Below are 11,072 nucleotides of genomic sequence, written 5' to 3' on the forward strand. Positions count from 1 at the left end.
TATGCACGTGTCGGGCGACATGCTTCTGTGGACGAGGTTATGGAAAGCGAGCACCAGCACAGTATTTTATTATTGGCATTTGGCCCAAGACTGCTAGGCCGGCCCTGGCAATGGAAGCTTATCGGAGCGAGTGTAGGACGTCGCCCTATAAGGTGTGTGGGAAGGGGTTGGTGCATGGTGTTGAACCGCACCCCTGCCCCACGTGGGCTCTTCTCCACACCTTATACGCAGAGATGGTCCTGCACCCAAGACATCCCCAACGACCTCAAGCTCAGCACTCGGCGTCACCGGCACCTCTTGTTTCGCTCCTGAGAAAATGAGGGTGTTCCCCTTCTTTCCGAGAAGAGAAAATTGGCAGCTTCGAGTTCAGTGGTTGCAGTGCCTCGACGGGCCCGTGTCGAGCCCGTGGCTGATGGTCATGTATTCACCACCGAACGCCTGCGACTCTCCGTATTCCAGCGAATGGCAGCTCAGCGTTTCGCAACGTGCTATCCGTCGTGGGTGGCCATGCCTAGGACGCGGACCGTGAGCCAACATACGGGCAATGTCCGATAGATCCTCTGCTTCGAACGGCACGTATTTAATATCGCCCTCTGAACCTCTTCCCTGCCCGTCCACGACCTTCACCCTCCAACACCTCAGCACCCGGTGTTGTATCCAACCACTCTCGACTGGTTGGACTAGGTCCACTTCTCGTTCCCTTTCACCACAAACAGCCTTCTGGCCACGGTCACGAACCCTTTGCCAAAATGGCTGTCCTCTCGCAATACAACTACGTCTTCGCCATTGGCACCTTCTTCGCTTTGCTCGATGCATACAACAACGGTGCCAGTATGTGATTAGCAGACCCTTTGCCCTTTTGCTTTCCCTGGGATACAGTATACTGACGCCGAAGCTAGACGATGTCGCCAACGCCTGGGCTACCAGTGTCTCATCACGGTCCATCTCTTACTTGGCAGCCATGGTCTTGTCCGCTATATTCGAGACGGTCGGCGCCGTCGCTGTCGGTGCGCGAACTGCTGAGACCATAAAGAACGGCATCATCCCGCCGACGGTTTTCAAGGGCGACGCTGGTGTCCAGATGCTTGCTTTCACCTGCGCTCTTGCTGCTGCTTCCTCGTGGGTCATGTGGTGCACCCGTCACTCCGCTCACGTCTCCTCGACATACTCCCTCGTGTCTGCCATTGCCGGTGTTGGTGTCGCAGTTGCCGGAGCCGAAAACGTCCAGTGGGGCTGGAATGGCGGGTAAGTCGTTTTCTCTCCTGATCCCACACTGTTACATTTGTACTAACTCGATGACCAGAAAGGGACTTGGTGCCATCTTCGCCGGCTTGGTCATGGCTCCCTTCATCTCTGGCGGCTTCGCCGCAACCATCTTCATGATGATCAAGCTCATCGTCCATGTGCGGAAGCAACCTGCGAGATGGGCCGTCTTCACCTCGCCCTTCTTCTTCCTCGTCGCCGGCACCATTTGCACGCTGTCCATTGTGTACAAGGGCTCCCCGAAACTGAACCTTAACAAGAAACCGGGCTGGTGGATCGCAGCCGTCTCCGTCGGTACCGGCGGCGCCTTGTGCCTCCTCTCGGCCCTCTTCTTCGTTCCCTACGTCTATTGCCGCGTCCTCCGGCGCGACCAAACTCTCAAGTGGTACCACATCTTCCTCGGCCCCTCGCTGTTCACCCGCCAAGTCCAAGAAGGCGACCGTGCAAAGGTCCCCAACTATGAGGTTGTCCAGAAAGATGAGTCTTCAGCCTCGTCCGTCTCTTCCGGCAGCTTCACCGACGGTGAGATCAAGCCAGCCGCCGACAATGATGAAAAGAATGCCGTTCAAGCGGAATCCCGCCAGAAGACACAAAAGGAACTCATCGCCGAGGGAGAAGCCAGGCACCACGCAAACCTCCGCAAGAAACGCGGTCCCATGGGCTGGGCCATGCGCACTCTCCACGAGAACCCCATGGGCCCCGGCCAAATCTACGAATTGCACAACATCAAGACCCTCGCCAAGCGCATCCCCGCCATGGTTGTGGTAGCCCTTCTCTACGGCCTCTACTACGATATCCACGCCGCTCAGACGGGCATCGAGGGCACGCCCGATGGCAAGCGTATGGAGCGTGTGTATGCGGCCGCTAAGAAGTACCCCAACGAAGTCGAGCACACCTACTCGTTCGTTCAGATCATCACCGCTTGCACTGCCTCGTTCGCGCACGGCGCCAACGACATCGGTAACTCGGTCGGACCCTGGGCCGTCATCTACTCTGCCTGGCACACCGGCAACGCGGCGGCCAGCAAGGCTCCCGTCCCGCTTTGGCAGCTGGGTGTGCTCGCCGCGACCATCTCGGTGGGCCTCATCACGTACGGATATAACATCATGAAGGGTAAGCACCTCTTTCCATACCTCTAGCAGGATTCCAGCTAACTCTCTCGTTATAGTCATGGGCAACAAAATCACCTACCACTCGCCCTCGCGCGGATCCTCCATGGAAATGGGCGCCGCCATCACCGTCCTCGTCTTCTCGCAGTACAAGCTGCCCGTCTCCACCTCCATGTGCATCACGGGTGCCACCGTCGGCGTCGGCCTCTGCAACGGCACCTACCGCGCCGTGAACTGGCAGCGGGTCGGCCTCCTGATGTTCAGCTGGATCATGACCATTCCTGTCGCCGGCACCCTCGGCGGTGTGTTGATGGGTTTGATCCTCAATGCGCCGCACTTTAAGAGTTAGATAGAGAGACGGTGGTCAGGAGAGAGGGGGAAATGGCGTTCGGGGGCAGTCGTCCTTCTTTCAAGTTTGATATACTAATCGTTTGTTGCCATCCTATGGCATGCCAGCGTCTGGTTTGGGTCGCTGGCGTTTGAAAGATTCCCTCTTTTCTTTTTTTTTCTTATAGAGTTGTGTACATATACCACATACCGCATTGGCGAGCATGCAACGGCAAAAATCATCTGAATTTGGAATACACTGGCATCTTTCGCTTGATTTTCACATTGCCCGAGTGCTAAACTCGTTGTGGAGAGGAATGCCCCGTTATGTCTGAGTTATCAAGCGTTCGACCTGTATGCTGTCGTGAGATGGAGAGGAGAACGGAGGGGGCTGGCGATCTTCATGGTTCAATGTCAATCACAGACAAACGTCACCGACACACGCACCACAATCATTTCATAACTAATTCTCATTTCTTCATCCACGAAGCTTCGCTACCTAACCCACATCTCTATCTATCCATGCAGGGTTATTCCCCAGAACGGCGCTGTGCACAGCGTCGCCGGAAGACAGAGAGCGGAAAAAAGGAAAAGCGTCTTCGGGAGAACATGTTTGGGGGTATATGACACAGGGGCCGAGGCTAACACCAAAGCCTCGAGAAGTATGCAACGCAAAAGCGTGACCGCAAGTCCGCAATTGGGGGGCTCGCATTGAACTCCCATGCCGCCAATGATAACGCCGAGTCATGGCCTAAGGGTGCCTGATGACCGTACAGAGGGAGGCCGTAAGGGAGAGGAGCTGAATAACCGCCCGCACTCCTAATACCGGCGTCCCGAGTCGTTCATCCGGCTCGGACTCACATATGCCGACTTCCTCCTCCCACGTACCACAGGTCCATCATCGTCTCCGTCGCAGTCCCGAATATTGAGACGGGGACGTTTTTCCTCACGGACTCCGTCGTAATCTTCTTCGTCACGGACGATAGGACGCCTCTTGTTGTTCCGCCCGTTACCGTTCCTACCATTCGCGTAGATGAGATTGGGAGTGCCCCTTCCGGAAGATCCTCCCAATGCCGGAGTAGTAAGACTGCTATCCGTCAACGAAGTGGGAGAGCCGGTATCAGATTCCTCTGTAGACGCGGAATCGCCATTGGAATAGTACCTGTCCAGACGCGCAAGGTGACCATTTAGTCGGCTGGCTTGCTTGTTGCGGTAAACCGTCCTGTCCGGCAAATCCATCTTTCTCCCCTTCCGCGCTTGTTCATCCCTCTCCATCTCTTCCTCAATCTCCCTCTGCTCCTGATCTCTCGCCTGGACCCACTGCTCATGCTGCTCCTTATACGCCGTCTCCAATCCCTGCATCCACTCCCTCCGCTCCTCATTCTCCTCAGCGGCCTCCTTGCACGGCGGGCACACGATGTAGAACGCCCCGGCCATAGGCGGCTCACCCAGGACCTCCAACTCCGGCAAATTCTCACCAATGAGCTCCGCATTATCCCAATCGAGACAATCCTCGCAGAACCCGTTCGCGCACCATCGGCAGCGGTAAATCAAGCCACCCGCATCAGCAGTTCTCTTGCCGCAGTCCACACACTGGTGCTGTGGGCAGACGAAGCCTCCAAAGTTCTTGGTCTTGACTTGGAAATCGGGCTCCAGGCAGTTGAAATGGTAAGAACGAGGGCAGCCTCTGCATTGGATCAGGTCGCCGTACTCGAAGCAGGCATGACAATGAGTCTGGTGAGCGATGTCACGGCGTTTCTCGCGCTTGGCTTCAGCGAGACGAGGGTCCTTGCCGGCGAGGGTGGGGACGGCTTCCCAGTCGGCACAGTTGAGGGACTCTTTGCTGATCGCGAAACCATCGACCATGACGGTGACGTTCTTGCCCTTGCGGCGGTCCTCGCGGCTAATGGTGGGTGGGAGAATATTGGCGGCGGGACTGTCGGTATTGAGTGCGCGATGATGACGTTTACCATCGAAAACGGCACATTCGACACGCTCCATGGTAGCTAACCACTTCTCCTCATCGGCCTCCGAGGTAACGATATCAGAGGGCTTGTCACGGCACTTCCGGAGCATGGTGTCAAGATCCCAGGAAAGCATCTCCGTGACGTTGATGTCTGGATGAGACAGGGTCTGCGCACCTCGACGCACCAAGGACTTGAGCTGCGTAGTACCCATTTGCGGCATATCCTCCGTTGTGGAAGGGCGGCCCTTAGCCTTTGCACCCTCAGTGTGTATGTTGCGCATAGACTCTGTGATCTTGGCTGAAAGGTAGAGCTTCTTGCGAATCCGACCCATCATCTGCTCCTCTACCGTACCTTGCGTGCAAAGCTTATAGATGGTGACCTTCTTTGTCTGACCGATGCGGTGAGCGCGCGCCTCAGCTTGCAAAGTGATCTGAGGGTTCCAGTCTTCGTCAAGGAAGATCACGTCTTCGGCACTTGTCAAGTTGATTCCCAAGCCGCCGGCACGGGTAGACAACAGCATGACCTTATAATCCGACTTGGGGTCATTGAACATGCGAATACCAAGATTGCGGCGTGCTCGAGAAGTGTCGCCGTCGAGACGCAGGTATTTGAAATCACGTCCATGGTCCCCAAGGAGTACAAGGAGATCCTCCACACAGGCGAGTGTCTGCTTGAAGCCAGAGAAAATAAGGACCTTCTTCTTTTCTTCAAAGATTTGATGCTTCAACAGCTTCTCCAAGAGAATGAACTTCCCAGATGCGCGGATGACATGATCTCCCAAGTAGTAGGGGTCTGGGCACGCTCCCTTGATTAGGTAGGGATGCGAGCAGCACTTTCGGAGTTGCATGACGAGGTTCATCAGTTTCTGCCAGTCGTTGCGACTGCCCGAGCCCGCCTCCGACTTCTCCTTTTCGATGACCTGCTTCATAATCTCGGCCGTTTCCTGCCACTCCTCTGTCTTTTCGCCTTCGGGTTTCCTCTCAAGCTCTTCCACTTTCGCCCACATCTCGTCCTCTTCCTTCTCTTTCTGCAAAACGTCCTTCTCTTTGACCTGAACGTTCGCGAAGAGATCTTCGAGGATGGCCTCATCAACACGCGTAAGGAGTCTAGTGTACCAGAATCGTTGCATGGGTGTCAGCGGAACGTAGAGCAGCACCTCTTCCTTCGGAGGGAGATTAAGATCCACACCGGGACTATCCTTCATGCGGCGCAACATGATAAGCTCGAGAAGGCGACGAGCGTCGTCCAACGTTTGCTTGTTGACCTGTCCCCTGCCGAGATCGAATGATTGTTTGAAAAGGTCGGCAGTGCTCGCTGTGAAAACATCCGGGTAAAGCCAAGCAAGCAAGGCCCACATCTCGACAAGATTGTTCTGTAGCGGCGTTCCTGTCAAGATGAGACGGTACTCTGCGCTCACTGACTTCAGCGCAGAGGATATGTTGGTGATGTTGTTCTTGATTCGGTGGCCCTCATCAAGGACAATGTAGCGCCACACAAATGAATGCTTGAACCAAGTCTGCTCAGCCAAAAATGCCTCATAAGTGGTAACGACGAGCTTGTACGACTGGCTTCCCTGTTGCTCAGTGGGCAATTTGGGCACGCTGAGACCAGCCTTTCGAGATGCTTTCCGGTCCATTGCCTGAAGTGTCTCATTCCCGTACTTGTCCTCCATTCCTTGAGCCACCCTCTTGAGGTGCTCCCGTTCCTTGGCCGTGCCATGAAACCGGAGGACCTTCAAACCAGGTACCCATTTCTTCGCTTCGCCAACCCAAGAGTTCAAGACACTCAACGGGCAGACCACGAGGTATGGACGGAGCTCCTCAGAATGTACGCCAGTTTCCTGAACTTTTTCTTCGAGATACTGGAAGAGAGAGAGGGTTTGTAATGTCTTTCCCAGACCCATCTCATCTCCAAGGATGCCAGAAAACCCATTGTTGTGGAGGTAGACAAGAAACGACAGCCCAGATAGTTGGTATGGCTTCATGGTAGCGGTCACTCCCCTCGGCTGCTCTTTAAGCTCTTCATACTCGACAATTGGACCCTTGGCCACAAGCTTGGAAACGTAGTTGTTGCGAGGAAGAAGCGGCAGGAAGTAGTCCTTATGCGCAACGAGGAAGTTATTCGCTTTAGCCTTCGTCTGAGCAGCGATATCATCGCGCAATCGTTGACGTGCCGTGTCAAGCTTAGGACGAGGCGGGGCCTTCATCTTCGGGGGTGTTAAAGCAAGCTCGTCGTGCAAGGTGTCAGATTCCAATATGTTAGACTTCCTGTTGCGTGCGCTCCGCCTTGGTGCATCGCCACGCCGGTCGTTCCTTCGTGGCTCCATCTTCAGTTCCTCTCCGCCTTGACCTAGCATTGTTTGAGACCGTCGAGGGGCCCTCTTGGTCTCCTGCGTTGATGAGTGGAGCTCGTCTTCACTGTCGTCAATGGGGGCGGGGACTGATTTCGTGGGGCTCGTGAAAGCGGTGGAGGTAGAACGAGGCTCGGAGAGCTCAAGCTCAGAATCTGTGGTGAAAGACCGCAAGCGGCTCAGTTCCGGTTTGCTAGCCCCACCTGCAGCTGGAGAAGCTTGTTCATGTGAGACAATCGCAGATATGCGCCGAGCTTTGGTAACCGAAGTGGCCGAGCTGCGTGTTCCAAAACTTTGCAGTAAGTCGCGGTATGTCGCCGGGCGGTGTTTCGGTGTAACAGGCTGCGAAACCTGCGCTGCGGAAGGGCTACCGGTGAACTCCATGGCGAAGTTTCCGTGCAGCGATTGCACCGGAAGATGGGATAAAGAGGAGGTGTGCGAGATGGAGGGGAGTAAGGGGGGCGGTGAATTTAAGAGGTCGACGGACGCGATGGCATACGACATGAGTGAATGAGTCGGGAAGGGTTCGCGTGGGTGAACGTGAATGGTGAACGACATATGTTCACGGCTCGAGGTGAGCATCCATGGAGATGAGGGATGAAAGGAATTGAGTTAACTCCCCCTGACCCGACGGGGAGAGGCAACAATGCGGACGGTGAAGTGAGTGAACTGAGTGAACGTCCATGGTTTCATTCTCGGAGTGTCGGCGCCATAGGGCTGAGACGCGAAACGCGGATCCTGGTCATGGCGCGGCAAACTAAAATAGTTTAGCGGCCTTGCCGAAACCACGACTTCCCAAAACCTTCTGAGATTCAACCTCACCGCTTCTGTCACATACGCGGCCATGGCGGCCCAGATAACGACACCGTTCATCCCCATATTCCCACGCAGGTCCGACGGGAAGGAAACGATCAACCAGAGGGGAATCACAATCAAGAACCGCCCCAGTGCACAGCAACTCGACAAGACGCCGAACGCGCAGGGCCAATCCGATTATTACCGTCCAATCGAGTACGATGAGCCCAAACACGTGGACTGGAGGAAGAAGCTCGGTGGTATGCTTCTGCGAGAAATAGGGGGGAAGCAGTATGAGGATAAATGGCAGCAATGTCTTCTGTGGGACTTGCCGAACGGATATTGTCTCTACGAACACATCAAGTCAAAAGCAGAGGGGCAGACGAAACCCAGGAACCATTCAGGAGGCGGACATGACCGGCAAGACGCGTATCTATATGGCCATCCCAAGGGGCCCAAGAAGCGGTTCAGGAGCCCTGTCGAGTTCTTTCCCCATCTACTTTGGCTTTCTACGGACGAGACGAACGATCCTGAGAATTGCACATGCAAGCTCTGCTCGCCACTGCAGTTGGAGGAGCCCGAGAAGCCTACGGCTACTGCTCAACAATCGGCTCGCCATCCCATAGTTCAGATACCCGCCCGACGGCCAAGCGAAAACGCGCCTTCTGCGAGTCCTGCGCCCAAACCCGCTGCGCCACCTGCTGCCCCTGCTCCAGGAGAGCTACCTCAGCCTAGGTGCCTGGATCAACAAGTAGATGGGCAGTATGGTAAATTCCTCCTTCGTGTGGGTGAGCTCGCCTGGTACGTGAGGGATCCTGGAGCATGGGGACTAGGACTTGTCACACGGCGGTGGACCTCGAAAGAGTCTTCTAGTGGCGCACCCCAGGCTGTATACATGATTATGCCCCTGTCCTACCCGGGCGCGAATCAGGTCACGACCATTGTTTCGGGAATCGACAACCTAAAGCCATGGCTCGCCTGGTCTCCACCCCTTTGCACATACCCATGGTTACGAGACAACCCGGGCCTGCGATACCAACAAGTCGACTGGCACGCCTTGATGCGGTCCGACACGTCGGGCCAGGGCATAGCCGAAGTCGACGCTTCCATCCTCGCAGCCAAGTACGTGGACAGCACATATACGCTTTTCGAGCGCCTCAAGACCACGACCACGGCAACGGGCCATCAGGAACGCCACTACAACGGCATCTACCTCGGCGCCGAAAAGATCTGGAACGGCGAGCCCGTGCGCGTCCATATCGGCACGGGAAACACCATCATGGTCATCACGTCCATCGTCGAGCGCATCGCAAACGCATCCAATTCGAACCAAAATAATGCTACTCCCGCTGTCCAAGTGCAAGTCACAGGAGACTTGTACGATTACTCTCTCCTCCCCGTGCCGGACCCCCAATCCCCACCCACCCCTCCCGCAAACCCCTCCCTCCCCCTCCGCATGCGTGAAGACATGCGCTGGTGCAACCAAACCCTCGTGCCGCAGACGCGCTCGCTCGCCTACTGGAAGCTCGCGCACGCCCAAGTCCGCATCGACATCTCGGACATCAAGGGCCGGTGGTATGAGACGAGTCTGTACTATGTCGAGGAGTTCCACAAGAGTGTCCGGGATAAGCATGGTGGGATCGGGAGTTGGCTCAATGCGCGGGGCGATTGCTACAAGTATGCGGATGGGAAGAGAGGGCCTTTGGAGAGGGTGGAGGAGAGGTTGGCGGCGTTTGGGGTCGCGGTGCCGGGGGGGACGGGGTTGGTCGAGGGGGTCGAGGTGCCTCAGGGACTGCAGCAGCAGCAGCAGCAGCAGCAGCAGCAGCAACAACAACAACAACAGCAGCAATCTGGCGTGGGCGCGGAATCACAATCCCATTCGGAGACGACGCCACAGCAGCAGCAGAACGCGGACATGGGAAATGCTGGTGGTGTAAGCGGCGGGGAGCCTGGCTTCGCGCTCGACGACTTCATGAACCTGGAGGGCATGGGGGATGATGGCATGCAGGTACATTTCGACAACGACTTTACGGCGTTTGGGCAGGGAAATGGAGGTGGTTGGAACCAGTAGGATGGGTTCTTCTGTTTGTGAAGTCTGCATTCCAAGGCGTTTGTGCAGGATGAATGTTGATGGGGGTTATTCATGTGATTTAGCGTAATCGGGGTTTCGCTCGCAATTTTTAGGCGCGGTCGTTATATATACCCGATGTTGAGTCTCGTTATTATACTTCAAAGTTGTGCTTCCTGTCGTATTCCTTCCTTGGTCATGGTACGAGCAAAGTCAGGACAGCGAAGTTTGCAGGCCCGGATTGTGTGTAGGCGGAGGTCGGCAATGGCAGGTTTGGTTAAGCTTCAATGCGGAGTTAATGTGGTGATGCGATTGTTTGACTACCATGTAGTAGATTGCAACCCAGACGTGGCGGCATTCCAAAACCTCCATAAGCCGCACAAGTGTTTACAAGTAAGTCCTTGGAAGTGACTAGGCATAATTATTTTTCGAGCCATCGAATTGGCAGATGATGGTCCACAACTAGCCAAAGAGGGCATCTGTGCTCCGTCGCCGATGCGCAAAGCTACGCTAGCTAAAATAATAGTATGTACAGCTTAGAGTACACTGCAGAATCTAAAATGCAGTTTCTACTACAAGTAGTGACACAAGGCATCGCATCAAGATGGCTTTTTTCCCTTCGAGAAGCATTGATACTCAGTTCATCTATATCTGAACCGACGACTACGAGGCAGTGTGTTGCTCCTACTACTAGAACCGGCGGCTCGGAAGATGATGTTTCACATACTCTAACGTACCTCACGGGCGAGTCGGTCACACAGGCGAGTCGGTCACTATGCCAAGACCCCACCAGAATGTAAACTCCTCAGGAGAGTATAAAACAATTATGAATAATTTTTAAGAGTTGTAGTAAGCCAATCTCTTTAAAATCTATTTATACTTCTTTCTTACATGTATGTGAATTATGCCCAGTCTCACCGCAGCGTGTACAATGTCATTGTGTAGGCTTACCTTCATCAGCACGCACCTTCTTCTTCACCTTCTTTCCATCATCACACACTGCAGACTCGCTTAGGGTAGCTAACCGTAGACCCTCTCCAGCTGTTAAGATCCCTTCACGCTGTACTCGTTTTCTCTTGTGTGATTTACACCATGTAGCAGCTTCATTAGCAGCTTGAAGCTCACCGTTGCGCTTGGTCATCAATACCAGAGAATGCGCTATCAGCTCAGCACCTTTTGCAAGTTTTTCGACT

At 54.8% G+C, this 11,072-nt stretch overlaps 3 protein-coding genes across 3 annotated transcripts; 2 read left to right on the forward strand and 1 right to left on the reverse strand.

Annotated features, from left to right (window-relative positions):
• Positions 1-749: 749 nt before the first annotated feature.
• On the forward strand, positions 750-3,125 carry EI97DRAFT_428429 (sodium/phosphate symporter; the record flags this gene model as incomplete). Its single annotated transcript, XM_033797246.1, has 4 exons — positions 750-831; positions 900-1,245; positions 1,304-2,376; positions 2,432-3,125. 4 exons carry the CDS (start codon positions 750-752, stop codon positions 2,719-2,721), a joined length of 1,791 nt encoding a protein of 596 aa, XP_033648895.1. The 3' UTR covers positions 2,722-3,125.
• A 393-nt stretch (positions 3,126-3,518) lies between these two features.
• Positions 3,519-7,400, reverse strand: EI97DRAFT_446688 (uncharacterized protein; the record flags this gene model as incomplete). The annotated part of the gene is made up of 1 exon (XM_033800047.1): positions 3,519-7,400. The coding sequence occupies one exon, from the start codon at positions 7,398-7,400 to the stop codon at positions 3,519-3,521; it is 3,882 nt and encodes a 1,293-aa protein (XP_033648896.1).
• A 262-nt stretch (positions 7,401-7,662) lies between these two features.
• Positions 7,663-10,084, forward strand: EI97DRAFT_505052 (uncharacterized protein; the record flags this gene model as incomplete). Its single annotated transcript, XM_033802862.1, has 2 exons — positions 7,663-7,676; positions 7,788-10,084. The coding sequence occupies 2 exons, from the start codon at positions 7,663-7,665 to the stop codon at positions 9,880-9,882; spliced, it is 2,109 nt and encodes a 702-aa protein (XP_033648897.1). The 3' UTR covers positions 9,883-10,084.
• Positions 10,085-11,072: the final 988 nt, after the last annotated feature.

The sequence above is a fragment of the Westerdykella ornata genome, assembly GCF_010094085.1.
Source record: "Westerdykella ornata strain CBS 379.55 unplaced genomic scaffold EI97scaffold_64, whole genome shotgun sequence".
NCBI lineage: Eukaryota > Fungi > Ascomycota > Dothideomycetes > Pleosporales > Sporormiaceae > Westerdykella > Westerdykella ornata.